The sequence below is a fragment of the Anas platyrhynchos genome, chromosome 9 (assembly GCF_047663525.1).
Source record: "Anas platyrhynchos isolate ZD024472 breed Pekin duck chromosome 9, IASCAAS_PekinDuck_T2T, whole genome shotgun sequence".
Lineage (NCBI taxonomy): Eukaryota > Metazoa > Chordata > Aves > Anseriformes > Anatidae > Anas > Anas platyrhynchos.
The window spans coordinates 24,287,451-24,305,397 of record NC_092595.1 but is presented as its reverse complement, the minus strand read 5'-3'; the positions used below and the strand labels follow the sequence as shown (position 1 = coordinate 24,305,397).

General features: G+C 35.8%; 1 protein-coding gene across 7 annotated transcripts in view; it reads right to left on the bottom strand.

Moving 5' to 3' along the window:
* Positions 1–5,554: 5,554 nt before the first annotated feature.
* Positions 5,555–17,947, bottom strand: part of U2SURP (U2 snRNP associated SURP domain containing) — a 44,754-nt gene continuing 32,361 nt past the window's right edge. For 6 of the 7 annotated variants that reach the window (XM_072042644.1, XM_027464792.3, XM_072042643.1 and 3 more), the window contains 5 exons: positions 17,048–17,210; positions 10,616–10,726; positions 8,115–8,233; positions 7,260–7,436; positions 5,555–6,116 (listed from right to left, as the gene is read on the bottom strand). In XM_072042644.1, coding sequence (XP_071898745.1) covers positions 5,978–6,116; positions 7,260–7,436; positions 8,115–8,233; positions 10,616–10,726; positions 17,048–17,210 — 709 coding nt within the window. In that variant the 3' untranslated portion in view covers positions 5,555–5,977. The remainder of the gene's footprint in view (positions 6,117–7,259; positions 7,437–8,114; positions 8,234–10,615; positions 10,727–17,047; positions 17,211–17,947) is intronic. The other variant, XM_072042647.1, reaches the window with a different exon arrangement.

Genomic DNA, 17,947 nt, shown 5'->3' with positions numbered 1-17,947 from the left:
TGCAGGTCACAGTGGTCAAACAAGCATGAGAGGTGGTGGCAGGAAGGCAAGAGGAGAATGGGACCAGGAGTGGGAGCGAGCGGGCTGCAGAGTGCAGCATCGATTCAGTCCATCTTATCCAAACAAATGCTCCAAAAGAAAACACTGTGGATGAAGTCACATGTTAGCAAGTGAACCACTACCAAAAACGAGCAGAATCCTGCAACAAAACAACAAGAAGCAACAAGCTTTTTCCTGCAAGAAACAAGGTCACTGGTAACAGCAGGAGGAGAGCAGCAGCGATTACGGCTTGGCAACACAGGCAGAATCAAAGTCAACCACCAGAAGAGCTGGCTAAGCCAGGACGCTGTTCTCAGCAGAACATGCATGAACATCATCACACCTCACCAGGTTTAAAAAGAAAACCATTTCTGGATATTGGCAAACTGACAATTTTATTGTCACCATGGCATTTGGAAAATTTTCTGCGTAGAATACAAAACGAAAAAAGACAAAAAGGTTAACGTGAAACTATCATTTCCTCTAAATAACCACAAACAGAAAACTTTCCAGCTTATGACAGAGTTACACAGTAAAACAACCCTGCACAAGATTAGACATCAGAAAAGTAACAAACGGAACAAGCTTACCCATGAAAATTGACTGTGCTGACAGAAGCGGGTTGAAGAAAAAAATGTATGCAATTCTTTAAGATTTCTGCATCCGACACAAAAAATATATGTGGACAAAATTAAATTAACATCTCAGTTATGATTCTGAGCAACAGAAGTTAGAGCAGCAGCATGAACTGGTGGTATACTGAAAGTCTGGCAATATCTCATGCAGTAATGAGAACAAAAAGAAGTTTCCGAGTATTACCATGAAATATTTTAATGAAATATACATCTAGGAACTTAACAGCCTTATTCAAGAGAGCTCACTCTCTTTTCAGGGTTTGACTGCTAGTATCAGATTTTTAACTTGCCAAATCTCATATTACTAAGCAGCTTATTTTAAAAGAACTACAAAATTTGCATGTGTATTACTCCACTGCTGCTGTCTTCAGCTGTACAGAATTTACTTGTCTTGTTGGACCCTCATAACTACCCCAAAAATCTAAATTGTTTTCAATAAAGAAGTACCTAGAAAGTAGACTAAGCTTTACTTGGAAGGCAGTGATTCAGATGTCCTTCAAAAACTGCTTTTACCTTAATGTACCCATATATGAGTTCTTATGGAAGCATTCAGCATAGACTCAAAATACTTGAGAAAGTCTCTCCCCAAATTCTTCAAGTAGCTCTATTAAAGTGCAAGCAAGCAATCTAAACAGACACAAAATTCAGACCTTACTCAATCTGCAGAAATACAACAAAGAATGCTTCAAGTTTTTGTTACAAGCATTAATTCCAACAAAGGACTGTGAATGTGTGTGGATGGGAAAAAAAAAAAAAAAAAAAAGATTGCCTGAAGTGATCAAAGATGCTCAAAATGAATCTGCCATTTTTGGCTATCTTGTTTTTCCTCACAAGATTTCTTTTACAGACACGGTTAAGAGACATAAATATTTTCTCTGTTTAATATGCTAAGAACATGCCTTAAACAACATTTGACTCTTAATTCCTCCTAAAGATAAAGGTGGATTTTCCATTTTAGTGCTGCATAACCTAGATGTCTCAAACATTATTTGTGTCAGAGTGGACTACCAATGCAGTTGTTATGACATTAGCTTTAAAATCTGTCTCAGAAACACATTAAATATAAACCAGTACACATTTCGAAGTTTTCCCAACGCTGGGGTCTTGAGTCAACTACCAGCACATGTTTTTAAGGCAATAAAAGTCTTAATGGAAATCTAGCATTTAAAAAAAATAATAATAAAAAAAAAATAAAAAAAATAATAAAAAAAACATGATGAAAAATCATTAGAGGATATGCACACCAATATGCATCCTCAAAAATTAAGACTTGAGGGGGGAGCATTTTGAGGGTTTCGTTTGTTTCAACGAAACCTATCTGGGGCAAGTTTGGGCTTAACTTCTTCAAACTATGCAGCTTTTTTTTCTGTTGTTGTTTTAACAAGTACCACCTAGGACAACAGCAGCATAACCTCGAGAATTGCCTGTACAAAATTAAACTACATCCACTCAAGACACACTATCCAAGTAACAAATATAAAGTTCATAATCAAAAAGGCACTGGAGTAACTGCATTCAAAGAAACAATGAATACAGTACTTCAGCACTTTAAAAGGGCTCGCTAGTGCAGAAGGTGATTTATAAATGCAGAAAGCAGCATTACATTCAGTATCTTTGACACTGATGCACTAGTGAAATCTTCAGATGGCTACAACTCTAAATAGATGCTCTGTAAAACAAGATTTGTTATCCATGGGCTTTATCCTCACACTTCTAAACATGCAAGGAGAAGGCAGAACTTTTGCACAGTGCCTAAGTACGAGCCTGACATTGACGTTCAGAAACCAACTCTTCCTCAAATAGCATTACAAAAGGTATATGCAGCTGGTGTGCAGAGGAGTCAAAGGAAGTCACAGGGTTTAAAAAGACAGTTAAGTTATAAACAGTTCTGTAATACCGATAAAGAAAACATTTGAATTTTCAGGAGTTTCTATGCAACCCAGTAGTTTTCCTCCCATGAGATGGGGTCCGTTTCCAAAGTGTGAGTGCAATTCTTAGAGACTCACAGAAGTCAGGACTGGTTCAGGAAAAAAAAATATTAGACAAACATTTAACTTCTTATCTAGGTCTTTAAACAAATACGAATGTGCTGTAATATTCAATGCTACACAAAGCACCAGGCAGTCTTCACCAAAATGTATGAGCATGAGAGGCCCTAGTATGTTACTAGGAATATCTAACATATACTTAATTTCTCATGTGAACCCCTTTCCCAGGTCCTGATCCCATGTGGCGATGACCCTTAACAGCTGTTTTTTCAGGCTGCAGGGACGTTACTCAGACACACAAGAACTCAGATGGAGCCAGCTACTCCATAAAGCAGGGTAGGAGCCAAATGCAGAAGCCCCTTATCCATTCATCTCTCCTCTCCCTTCCAAAGCAAAGGGTTGGGTGCTCACTGACTATGGAGTATTAAAGCACAGTGGGCTCTCCTCCTAAAGAATCACAAAAAACATCGTAAAACACTGGATCACACCCCCTTCAGGTTACAGCTTTTTTCACAAGGATTCAGCTCAGTTCCACTTGCTGAATCCCGGGATGACAATTGTGCCTACCCTATGTTAAGTAGATGATTTTTCACCAATTGACCTTAAAATGCTACAGAGCATTAGTCAGTCAAACCCAAGTCACACAGGAATGGACATAGTGACTACACCTTGTCACTCTGCCAAAAATAAATACACCATAGGCAGCCTAATTTTCAGTCTTCAGTACTAATTTGCAGTCTTACCAAAAAAAAAAAAAAAAAAAGTTACCAAAATACTGTTTCCCGTATCCTTTTCTTTGCAGAAACACCGAATTATGAACAAAAGCTACTTATAAAAGCAGGGAAGAAAATGCAGAGTAGCCAGAAGCATAGGATGTTCTTTTCAACAAAACTGTTACTACATTAGTAACAAAACTGCTCTTCTAAAACCAGGGATATGAAGCAAAGAGTAAGAAAGAGGTAGGACAACGCTTATATAGATGGTGGTTAGACAATAAAGATACTGACAATAGTTATTATAAAACTACTACAAAGCAAATACTACTACAAATGGGTGTGCTCCTTTAGCTCTGTAGCTACTTGGCTTGAACCTTTTATAATCACTGATTAAAGTTTTGTAAAAGCTGAAATCAAAATTAATTACTGAAAAGTATGGCTAACCCATATGCTAAGTGATTGCCTACCCTGAGGATTTTAAAGCTCGTAAATGAAGTACAGAACTGATTCTGAAGATGTAATATTCCTATGCAAACTATCCTCACTTTACTCAAAACAGCACCATTTATCATTCCTCTATTTACAAGCAGCTCCAAGACAAAAAATAATAGTTTTAAAGAAGTTAAGCAGATCTGAAGCAAATGATTTTAGTACCTACTTTTTGCTCTAGAAAACTTCATGTAGTCTGTGCCAGGTCTGAGTAGAATGTATTTAAGAAAAAAATAACTTAGTTTCTAATAGTTTAGCTGCCAAAGTCTGTACATCCAAAACACCTTGTGTTACAGGGAGAAATAAAAATATAAAAAATAAACTCTGCATATTTCTAAAACAGATTCTTTATAATGTAATATAAACAGATATAAGGTGTATTATTTTCTCATTATTTAGGAATCTATTCAACACCCATTCTAAGGAAGTCTTTACAGTACACATGTAGTCTCCATATTTTCAGCATTCCAGGTAATCTCTCAGTTCTCATTAGCAAAGTTCTCAGTAATTCTTCACTTAGTTCTTACGTTTACAATTTATATAATCCTATAACAAAGTCCGCCATCAGGAAGAAACTGGAGAAAATATATGCTCTTTTTAAATTAAATATGCATGTTTTTCAAGACATTTTAGTTCCTGCTTCTGAAAGGGTTGCTTCTAAGGCTATACACATATACAACAAAAGGTTTTTCCCATCACATTTACAAAATTCTAACAAATGTATAACCTCTAAATACACAAATATGATAGCAGGCCATCATCCAGCAGTCCATGCCTGTAGCAAGTACAGCTTTTTGCTTTCAGAAACAGCTCACAGGAGGCCAGATCCCTTTTAATTTTATGTTTTTATTACAATGTGCCCATACCTCCAAGTATAAACATTGAACCCTCCCATTTCTCAACCCTCCCCCCACCCTACTCACAGAAAGGTTGCATGATAGAGACCAAGGTGAAGCGATTTAAAGCCACATCAATGCCTAAACACAAAACAGGTTTGCAGGGAAAGCCTAACATTAAAAAAAAAAAAGTTTAACAGCCTCTCAATTCCAAAATATTAATAAATAAAATATGTAATTAAAAAATCAGCTTTTCTCTCTATTTTGAAGAATTTCCACAACAGAGGAATAAATCCAATAAAACAGTGTAAAAGTCCTTTCAGAGTAAAAATCATTTTTGAAAACAGTAACGTACTGTAGGTTGCAATTACTGTACTTATACTTGAGGGAGAAGTCATAGAGCCCCATACTTGCTGTCCTTGTTGTCCCCAGTAAATGCCACAAATATGGCTTGTTGTTACATCATGTATATGTATGTATCAACACGTATGTATGTATACACATACACACAATTGCATCTCTGCAGAGGCCCCGCTTTTTAGGAAAAAAAAAAAAATGCTCAAGTTTCACATGTATTCCTTGCAATTAAAAAGCAAAATACCAAGCAAATATTTATTTGTGAAGCTCATAATCTTAGGGACCAGGCTGCTCAACTGTTCTTACAGCAAAGTAACAAGGTAGGAAAGAAAACCCATCCACTGGATTCAAAAGGTGTTTTTATCTGAATAATCAAACTAGAGATAACAGGAATAGAGCTACTACTATACTGAAGATCTAAGCAACATAGTATGTCTGAAATACACGGTACTTCCAAACAAACTATGAATTCCTTTATCAATCCATATCACCAGTGGGGCAAGAAAACAACATCTTTATTTTCTGTTCAGATTTTATTTGAAATCTAATTCAAATTGTCAAAGCTACAAAAAGGGGGAACATTTGAGTTATTTCTGCTATGTCACAACATTCTAAAACAAAATATCACTACTGCCAGCAGATCAGTTACACACGTATCTGATGAAACTTCTAAACACAAAAATGTTTCATTTGGGAAATAGCCACAATGAAGATATTTTGTACAATATAAAACAATGACAGGTCTACAGATGCAGATACTCATGAGTATACACGTGCATTCACAAAAAAAATCGGGAATGCTTTTTTTGTGTGTGTGTTTTGTTTGTTTTTTGTTTTTTTTTTAAACAGACTGTTCAGGCACAAAAACAAAACCGCATTTCCAGTAAATGACAGCATCATAAAAAATATTAACATTGTCAGTGTTTGCTTTTCTTTGACTTCTTGTGAGATCTGTGAGGAGAACGGGACTGAGACCTGGATTTTTTCCCTGACTTTTTAGGGGATCTAGATCGTGATCTTCTGGATCTTTTCGGTGTCCTGGAACCAGATGGCGACCTGCAAAAAAAATTAATATTCAAGTCAAATCGTAATTGATAATATCAGCTTTTTCTACAGTTATTCGACCTTTGGTTTTTGACATAATCTAGGTAGATTTTTTTTTCCATGTTGAAGGGAAGTAACAATTATCTTGGGATTTAGAAAAAGGCAATTTTTACATTGTAAGGTTTTAAACGTATTTTGGCTTAACTGCACTGCTTGAAACCAAAGGAAAAATGGCACCAACTTGTGTCCTTCTGAAACCAAGATAAGGAGTTTACCAACTTCCACATATGCCTCAGCCACCGTGGCTCTAATGTTTATAGCAGCCTATATCCACACAGAAGACAACAGAATTATCTTGAATTGTTATGTTTTCAATTCTTGTTCACAGCTTATTACATTACTTCAGGGAAAGAAAATGGACACTGTCATCTCACCCACACCTAGGTAATGGATCTCATAATCTGAATTTAATCTTAACTCTACCAAAATGCCTTTCTAATTCTAGTTGAATTCCTAAATCGTAACACAAGAATCTGACTACTGTAAATATGTAGTCTGAGTTTTTCCCTCAACAACATCACAGGAATTTCTTCAGCACATCTCTGCAGTAAGATATTCTAGACCTCTTAAAGAAGTGGAAACTGAACTAAGACAGAAACAACAATAAAATATTTAAAACAACAAAAGGACCAATACAGTAATAAAATCTCATACCCGCCTTAACAATAGCTAGATGTTTATATTTGTGTCAGTTTGGAAATTAGGTAGTATTTATTCCTGTAAACAAAACCCCATGACCAGTATCTAATCTAGATTTTATTCATGGAAAAAAAAATGTCAGAGAAGCTTCACAAATGAGAACCAGTGAAAGATGGCATGCTCACTGTAGTTCTGTAAGTTCTGTGATTTGTCCTTTGAAAATAAAAAGCTCATAAAAGAGCAAGTAAACAAGAACACAGAAGTGAACTGTCTTGAACTACCAAGGTAGAAGAACATACACATTTCAGATACCAAGCATCCAAATATGTTAATCAGGAACAGACAGTACAGTCCATTGAGAGAAAACACTTCTGTATTCAATGTGCTCTGCTAAAAATCCCCAGAACTATGTTTCCAGCTTTCATAAAGCCTGAAACAGGATAGACTCCAGCTTACCTTTTGGCTTTTTTACTGACATCTCTTGGAGAGTCTTTATGTGATGACCGGGAACGTGAACTCTCTTTATGGGACCGTTCAGAGCGCTCTGAGCGTTCGGATTTTGGTGATGGGGATTTTGCTCGTCTACTGCCACTGCTGCGAGATGGGCTAGGGGAAGCACTGTGTCGCCTTTTCCTTTGTAAAGAAAGCAAATACAGTTATGTACACTCAGAAGTAAAAATGACTATTAAGAAAACTGAACTAAAAAGTAGTGGGATTCTAATTACTGAAAAATCAAGTTCAACATGTGCACCAGACCTCTGGCTGAAAAAAAATTAAGGCCCATGACTCATTGTTTATAGCAGTGTAAAAACATTCTGTCACAGGTTCTTGAACAGCAAGGCATTTTACCACTTAATAACACAGAAAATCTTTCTCTAGAACTATTATAAGATTACACAATTACTCTAAACTTGCTGTTCTGAAGAATTTTCACCATCAGATGAATAACATTTAAGCCACCACAAGTTATTTTGTGGTATGACTCCATTACAGTTTTCTGAGTGATAAACAGCAGTAAATTTACTGCTAAAAGCCTGAGTTAAATATACACTCCTTTTAGTTGGTCATTATCTTATCATGTTTCCTTCAGGGCTTAAATGAACAGAATGAGAATTCTTTTCAAAGGTTAAGTTACTCAGGGCAAAATAAAAACAGCAATTCCTTTAAAATTTTGAAACCTTTCAATTAAAAAAAGCTTCCATTATTAAAACAAGCATTTTGATTCAACAGAAATTCAAGGCTTCCATTGCAAACAGATATTAACCATGAGGACTTTCCTCCCATTCAGTTTACTTCAAAGTAATGTAGTACCTCTCCTTTCTCGTTGGTGTACATTCCTCCTTTTCTTTCTTATCTTTGGACCTAGAATCAGATTTTTCCTTGTCCTTTTTGTCCCTCTCTCGTTCTCTTTCCAATTCTTTTTCTTTTTCCTGAATTAGTAGAAATCATTATTTCAGATGAGATTAAAGTAAGGATAATCAAGAAGCTAATCACAAACAGCATAAAAGCACTAAGTATTGAACAAACACAGCACTTTATCTAGGAAGAAACTATTGGTCACACCATACCCACTATTCAAATCATTACTGCTGCTTCTTACACAGGATAAATATTATTAACAGCAGCACTGACCAAAAAAAAAAAAACATGAAAGATACTCTCTCACATAGGGTGCCATATCTGACTATCTAAGTGGAAATGGAACAGTCTGTAATTTTACAAATTTCAGGGGAAAATTACAGCTGTAATAGATTTTCTAAACTAAAATAAACATGAAGGGAATACCAGGAACCTATTTCTACTTAAATATATGCATTCAGCTTTGTTACTCCAGATTGAAATTTGAGACAAATTTTCTAATTACCAAACATTTAAAAACAAAACAAAAATAAAAACAAATTTAAGAAATTCTACTAAAAAAACAAACAAACAAACAAACAAAAAAAACAGAAGACAAATCTGACCTATGTCTATACATCACCAGGACCATTTTGAAAGAAAATATACACTCTAACAGCTCTAACAGATCATTAGAAAATTAATTACATATATATAAAAAAAAAAGAACTAGAATAGCAAGTCTGAGCACAAATAGATATGCTTGTTTTAGTACTAACATGGAAAAAAAAAAATCTTCCATAGCAAAACACAGATATTTCACTGTGTACCTCGTATGGAAGGGAACACAAAAAAGCAGTCATTTTGCTAAATGAAAGAAGGGGCAGGGGAGTGTATGGATAATAACAACTGCAAGAAATAGCTGAAGAATAACACTGTACCTAGTCTCACACATTCTTTGCACAGAAAAACTGCAATTAACATTTAGAAGTGTCCCATACCATTAGACCTACCATTAATATCATTATACCTACCATTACATGCTATTGTTAGATTCCACTAATATCACTGGACTCTTAAGATGTGCCTAGTTTATTTGGTAGCATAACTAATTATTTTATCTTAATAAATAGCAATAAACAGCAATAGGTTCCTATTCTGTAAAGAATGTACAATACTAGCAGGAAGTTTACTTATAGAAAGCTTATTCTACAGTAAATTAGACAGAAAATGATGACCATCTAACAGGTTTGTAAGAATTATAATCAAAACTCATGTTACATTATTATAAAAATAACTTCTGTGGAGCTAAAGCAAAAAAAAAGTTACTTTCTTAACAGTGAAGTTATTAATGTATTAACAAATATATAATTATCATGAAATATTTCTTAACTATTAACTTAGTTACTGAAAGGAAAAACAGAAAAGTAAGGTAATTACTAAAAACCTACAATATTGTAAACCAGTTGAACTAATTCAACACAAGGTATCTAACAGTTACTAGGATTAGAACTTATGAGGTTTTTTTGGATGACTGTCACGCTAAGCATTCTGTGCTTACTGTATATATCACCTCCTTCTCCAGTTACAGAAAACACTGAGGAAGCAGGATGTTTTAGGATGCAATTGCATGTAAATGAAAAGTCTCTTTAATTTCAAGGTACTGTGCAAACTTACTTTAGTGAATTAGTCAGAGCTTGAGCATTAAATAACCCAAAGAATGAGTGAGAAACACCAGGTGAGAACTGCTGTGTTTGTATGTAGCTTCCAAAAAGCTGCATGGGTATCTGTAATTTCATTGTTGATATGTCAGACTATGAAACCAGATTATAGAAGCAGACGCCACTCTCTCTCACTAAACACATTGTCAAAAATGGTTACCTTTTCTTTTTTTTCCAGTTGTGTTTCAAAGGTTCAGACATATATAATACTAATTATTAAAGCTGTTCTGAATTTGTAGTCCCAATAGTACTACCACAGTAGCAATGGTACAGAATTATCCACTTTCGGGTAACGGTATGAGATGGAATTATCTAGAAAATCATAAACACTGGAGAAATCAGAAGTGCGTTGGCTGCTTAGGACTACTCCCTTTCTTCTTTTGGAAGCTTTTAGCACGATTGGTCAATTACAAAAAGCAAAACTAAAGTCTGATGAACATCTTGAATTGACTGTGCTCTTTCCTTTCCCACACCTAATGATTTGCTTTATGTAGTTCATCAAGAAGCGAGCTCTATAAGGTTTTAGCATATTCCAATGATACTCATCTGTACAGTGTGAAGTATTACATTTATTTTGATCAAAAAGAGATTGCCTCTACTGTGCAGAAAGCACTTGGACTTAGACATGCAGTTTGACATTACATTAGAATTTCAACAAGAACCGTTTGTTGTTATACTTAACGCCACCTTATGCTTGATAAACTCAACAAAAGCCTACCATAGAATCAGAGCCAAACAAAGAACATTTCTTACCCTCTGAAGCAGCTTGTCTCTATAGTGTTCAACCTGTTCCTGAAAACTCTGGCCTGGTTTCTTGGGTCTTTTCCCAGACTCTAACTCATCCTGAAACTTCATCACCTTAAGCTGTGAAAATAATACTGACCATTAGGTTATTGGGCTTATTATTATCCAGTCAGGCAGGTGGCTGAAAATGAAATTTCTGTAATTTATAATCTTTGTTCTTCATTCTTTCCATACAAGTTTGTGCATAAGAAAATACTGACTTTATTCAACTGGATCAAAGCAACAAAACCACATACTTGTCTGCAGGCACCTGCAGTTGTTTACAGACTTATCAAGAACTAAAAATAAATGGATTTTTTTTTCCTGTCACTCTAATAAAATCTGTTCCCATCATTAGAACACTATGCCCTTACATTTCTTAGATGATCGCCTTTTTCTTTCAAAATGACACTATTTACTGCAGGTGTCTTAATATACCGCTTCAACTTCTCGTCTGAAGTTGTCCTTCAGAAACTGCCTTTTGTCCATTGAACACTAAATATTAAAAATCAAATGACTGACGTACAACATAAAACAAGTTAATTTCCTCTTCAAGACAGTTGCACAGAGTGGTTGAGTGAAATGATTTCTCTCAAATAACACAATACTATTTCATGCACTATATACTCAATCAGGCCTACTACAATCCCTGGCAAAGGATACCATGTGTTACAAAATGCTGAGGTAACAGCTCACTACAGAAAAATTATTTTCCACCTGCTCTCTCCACTCCTGTGTTCCAAAGGGCCTCTCCTCCATCCTCCCCTTACAGCAGCAGTGCTTGGCCAAGCCTTCCATGAGCCAGGTGAATTCACTAATCCAGCAGAATCCTAGCTCAAAACCCCTGATTTTTTCCTGCATTAGGGAGTTGTACTGTGCTCAAAGAAAGGATCAGCTAGTGCAAAAGTTCACAGGTAGGATCAGGATGTTCCCTCTAGCAGAGGTGAGTGGTCAGTTCAGCTCATCCCACACTTTGATGTATAGCAGCTTTTGCTACTTGCTTGATTTGGTCATCTCCCTTCACCATTTCACTATTCCTGGCATACTGGCTGTATCAAATGCTCTTCTGATTGCTTCGTGTAAGGTAAATATTTATCTTCTTCTCACAGAGCTGCAGATACCACTCCAGCAGGAAGAGATCCTTAAAACAGGTTTAAATCTGCTTCAGCATCTAATTGAAAAATGCTGTAAACATTCCACTTACTTAATGTGCATTCAGAAGGAACTGATATCTTCCCAATTGAATGGTTATTCTTCTTAACTACTCTTGTACATCAGAGTAAAACTTTTAAGCCCCTTCATTCTTAGGATTAGAGATACAGACTTTATCTAGACCATCTCTGGGTGCATGCTAATATGGAAGAGGAATATTTTTCATGTGCTAAAACTCTGGAATGCTAATTTCTTGTTTCTGTTTTAGACAGAAAGTCTCCCACAACAGTTTAGAGGTCTTCATTAGCCGTACAGCCCTTAACAGAGACTGCAAAGTTTCAGAAATCTGGAGTTCTTATGAGCAATTTCTACTGGATGCTCCATGCTCCAATGCAGGGATCACCTTTCTCACTAAACACTAGGAGGTATCTCACATAACTTTAAGAGAAAGAGCTCCACAACATTGCCTCTTTTCTATCAGTTCTCATTTTGAATTTTTTCCCCTTTCCTCAAGCTCATGAACAAGTCATTTAAAAGCGTCAGTCTTCCCTAGAAGTCGAGGTTTTCACTACTGAATAACCAGTATCAATTTACAGAACAGGGTAACATTTTGCTACCACCATTGGACAAACCACAGATTGATACAAACTAAGCCCTCCCTGTAGCTTTTTCATTATGACACAAACAGATGTGCTGTGGGTCCCTTGCTTAAAGGAAATCAATTTTTCAAAATTGCCCTTGGTATTCTACTTTTCTGCTGATACTGAGCTAATACACAACGGTCTTGGGGTAAAAAGACTTTTTAACAAGATATTATTGCACAAGTATACAGCCTCAGAACTTAAATGGCCAGGTTCAAACACTACTTAATTGAAGCAGAGTAGCTGTGTATGAGATGCTAGGATTAACAGGGAAATTAATCTACAGATCATTGATGAAAGAAGAGTTTCTGGCTGATGTGTAACTGCACTCAAATCTGGAGGGATTACATACAGAATACACTTCTGAGCAGCCCAAATTGCTCTGCTCTTCTTTATAAGAAGACATAAACTGACAATGGCTGCAACATATCCTAGACTTCACCAGAAGCAGTGCAAAGTATTTCTTTGGAAGCTTCAGTTTTCCAATGAGCCTATGATTAGCATGATTTTCGCAGCTAAAGTATTAATAACAACAGATAAGAGATATACTAATATGCAGATTTGAAATACCTCTTCAGCCATAACAGAGCTCCGGGGTGCTCAATCACACACCCAGGATGCCGTATGGCTTGGAGCTAAGCATTTTCTCAGTATTGTCTTTGTGTAAAAAAAGGTAGATTCAAAGACTTACAATAGACCAGAATTTCTGCTGAATTAAGACAGTCATTATCCTCTAAGGAAGAACTGCTATAACTAGCAGAACTTTTGGTCAAGCAAGAGCCAATCTATCTCATCTGTTATGATGAAACTGCAATGAGTACCATGTTTAATATGTTATCTTTTTGCCATTTTGCAGTGGCCTCAATTAAGCTAGATGCAGACACCTCTGCAGACTGTAGAGACCTAAAGGTTATATTGTTACTGAGATCATTACAAGCCTTAGATAGCTTCTATGAGTTTTATGATAAAACATTTAAAAAAATAGGTATTCTGAATACTAAGCACCATAATCCAGAGAAAGAAGTAACGTGAACTGTATGGAACTTTAGTTTCTTGACAAAAGTAGAGAGAGGGCCTTTAAATCTAGAAGAGGTCTTAGATACAATCTTCCCTTGTGGATTATGTTTAATCCACTCTTACCTCAAGCCCTCAGCATTCTCCGTTGGAGTCTGAATACTACACTAAAGGAACTTTAATCTGGTATGGTACCACAATCCGTACCGAGAAAGTAAAGACAACCTCTTTTCCTTTGTGACATGCAGAAAGAATCTCTTGGGCTCTTGATAGAAAAGTAAGTTGTTCCTCAATACCATGGCATATTTCTGTGGAGAAAAAAATTCTCCCTGCTTATGCACTGGGCAGGGGGTTACTGACAGAATTGTGCGTGACATAATCCAGCCCTACATCTCCTGTAGTGGAAAGGCTGTATGGGAGGACCGAAGACCACTAGTTTTCTACCTCTGATTAAGAAATCAAACATTACTTTGAGGTCTCAGGTGGCTCACATAGAAGGTGAGCAATGGCAGGTATTAAAGAGGACAATCTACTCTGGTTCTGACCCTTTTAGAAGCGCTGATACATCTCAATTTATGAAAAGCCATTCTGCTGCAGATAAAGCCTATGCTGTGTTTTTTTCAGGGTAGGATCATAAGATCTTGTGCAGCACAAAACCGATCAGTAAACTTCAAAGGAATTAACCATCTAGTCATTTTGTTCAGAAATATGCCCCTGCACCTTCCAGAATGAGCACCTCTGTAATAAGAGAGACTTTAAGATCACAAGCTACCATCTGCAATAGAAAACTGGTATTACACCTGTCTGAAAAAAGCAAACTGCCAATACAAAAACAGTTGGTTTTCTGAAGGCCTGAAAATTAGCATATCCAGGCGATTCCAGCTTCTGAAGCAAAGGAAATTTGCATCATTTAAGCATGCCAAAAGCACTCGGTGTAGCTCTAAAGTACGAGAGAATGCAAGCTAAACTCAAAACAATTCTTGAAGCAGATTTTTAGAAAGGTGCCTCTGACACTTCACAGGAGACGGTCATGGACTTCAGAGCTCAAAGTCTTCCTGTAAATTGGAGACTGAGGTAAAGTACCTCAAAGAAAGGTGCAAGAAAGACAATGCTGCTTCATTTTGTCTAAGAGTTTTTGTATGCTGAGAGGAAATAAGCTTAATGAATATTAGGCAATACAAAAATCCCCATTTTTCTTTGCATCACTGAGTTCGCTTTACAGACAAGAATATACTTAAAAAAAAAAAAAGTTCCAAAGAGAGGGAGGAAGATGCAAAGCACTGTAAAGACCACCTCTGAGTTACACCAAAAAGTAGAGCAACAATCTTTACAAACTTAAAAACTAACAAATATAAAATACAACCACAGTTAAGAAACCACTGTTCTTCAGTATTATAAGAAAGCCTGTCCTCTTGCTAAGCTCTGGAAATAATGTACATTTCAGCAAGGTTAACAGTTATGAGTAGGAGAAGATGCAAAGGGTTAAGTAACCTGCCTCCTCTGGCAGCACCAGTCTCTGCTACATGTAGACAGGGGCAAAGCTTGGTAAGTTCCTTTATTACTCTACTTCCCCCTCCAACTGACAAATGTAATTGACTAACTGTGCCAAGGGGAAGAGTGGTTGCTTGCATGGAATAAATATCCTAAAAATGTGTTAAAAAAAAAAAAAAAAAAAAAAAAAAAACAAGCTTCAGCTTTCCAGTAGCCACTGTGTAAAATTCTAGAGAATTAGACTTTGACAAAAATCTTCAATGGTATTTTAAGTTATGCCATCAAACATTCACTGTTAAATGAACCAAGAAGTTTTGAGTATGAGCAATTTAAAGTAGCACATACAGTGAGCACTCATCTATCAATGACATATCTGAGCAGAAATTTGAAAATAAGTACTTCTACATAGTGTCTTGAACGTTCTGAAAATTAAGGATTACATTCCTGTTCTGGTGATTCCAAAAGTCTGAAACCAATACGGTAATTTACTTACCACAAATAATATAGATGGCAACATATATTTGAAAAACTCAAGACGTCTTCTATTTAAATCTGTTACAGCCAGGGGATACGCACATAAATGCATCCCCTGCAGTGTAAAATTGGCAATGGTTGAAGTAAACCACTTCATAACCTACCTCACCAATTGCTAGGATAACATATATAAAAGATGCCCAATCTGAAGTGAGCCCTTTCCATGATTGCTACCATCATTACCACAGCACAATGGAAACTAGTTTCATTTGTACTTTCGTAAGTCTAACATCACAAATTTTCTACAAAAACTACTGCCACCATGAGTTAAGAGAGATAAAAGTTTCATTTAACTTTACTCAAAGAACTCAGAACCTACTCACCTCAAATGGCTACGTACCAAGAATTTTCAAATCACTATGCAAAGCAAGAGGCATGTAAGTGCTTAGTTAAAGTCTGTTATTTCTGAGAATTTGAATTATTAAGTGGTAACATATTTGGGAGAAAAAAAGGGTGTGATGTTTTACAATACCACTGCTTGTATATCTTGAAAGAGTATTACAGAAGTTTGCTGATGTCCCATTTTAACTAACAAGTACGTTATAGCACAAATAGGTAGGCATTTACAATTCCAACTTCAAAATTGTAATTTGTCACTTGGAGATGCTCCAACTGCAACAGCAGCTTAGCAGTTTGTTAATATTTTAACGCACTAAACAGAAGGTACAAAAAAGTTCAGTATAAATGTATTATGGGTTTTAATGCCAAATAAAAAAAGACAAGAATTAACATGTGGTTTTAAACTGGATTTGCATGGCACTGTATGACATGAAAAAAAATCTAGCTTCACTGTTAAACAAAGCTCATGCTAAATTCAAGTTCTAGGAAGCTGCTCACTCAACAAGAAGCTTGGAACCATAAGAATCTGTGCACCATCCTTAACATCCATTCTAACACTTAGGCTTGGAGAACAGATTTAAAAAAATCTGTTTAAAAAAAAATTTTTAAAAATTTTTAAAAAAACTAAGCTCTATAAATTTAAAAAAACTAAGCTCTATAAAGTGGATTCAAGTCTTTATCTGAAGTCATCTGAAGTGCCCCTATTCCAAGACACCTGGATTAGTTGTGCCTGCTTCTTTGTTTGCTCACTGACATAGTGAAAAGAGCAACTTTTAAATGCATTAAGATACAGATGCCAGGACTTCAATGCAACAGAGAGAACAAGAAAGGCAAAGGGCTAAGGTCAAATCCAAAAATCACTCCCAAGTCACTGCCAAGAGAAGGGAAGCGTAGAGAAACTCAAAGAAGCTAACACTGCCAGTGGTACTAAAAAAGATACTGGGGAGAAAAGACAACAAAAACTAATTATCAACCTGCAGTATCCCGACTCAATCTTTAATTTTTTTCCTGTTATTATTATTATTTTTTAAGTGAGCATAAGCAAGGCAAGGCTGTAAACAGGGGCACCTTTATGAAAATATACCAGACTAAATAACCCTATACAGGAGGACTACAACATTTAAATATGTTTAAATATTTCAAAATAATTCCCTGTAGTATGTATTGAACTTGGGGGCAGAGGAAATTGGAAAACTACAGAAGATTGGCACAAAATGTACCACATGCTGACCTCAATCTCTCGGAGTTTGGCACGCTTCTCTTCACTCATTTCTGAGTATTTGACTGATGACTTAGATTCAGGCATCTCTTCTTTAATAGGATTTGAATACATGTGTTGCTCTTCTGACTTAGAGCTCTGAGTGTCTTCCTCATCTTCACTTTCTTCTTCTGGACTTGAAAGAAAACCAATACACACCAGTTAATTCTCTAGGACAATCTGTTACAAAATTTACCATCTCTACTGTTTCATTTCTATGTTTAGTTACTAGTTTTGAAACCTACTAAATATGATTACGTCAAAGTGTGCAATTATGAAATATCTTGATATGTGAGGTAGATATCTTAGTATTTTCATTTAATTAAATCATTAGTTTTTATTACTCAGATAATTTATATTTTTGGTATAAACAGGTGGCAAAAGGATTCTTGAAACTTAGAGTAAGCAAATCCAGATGGAAATCATAGCTAAAAAACAAGCTCACTACCTCAACAAAATCTCTAATTGCTTTAATTAATGCTACAAAAGAACAAAATTAACTACATTTTCTTTTTAGAAGCAAACCAGAAACATGGCACATATCCAAAATGGTATTTCCAGATTGGCCACTAGAGAGCTGCAGCACAACATTTAACACTCTTAAGATGTTTTCAGTATTAATAATAGATGCTTTCAAATTGCCTGAAGAACAAAGTAAGAGTGCTCAAAAACAACATAAGGCATGGAGCCTAATAGTGTCCAAACACAGACAACAGAACATTATTTGTTCTTGTGATAACAAAGGAAGGCAGAGTTTTAGTTATTTGCATACAAATTTGACATTCCATATTTCCTAACTGTAAAAATACTACCCTAGTTTTTACTATTTAACATAAGTTATCAAATCAGCATCATTTTAAAAGATTACAGTTA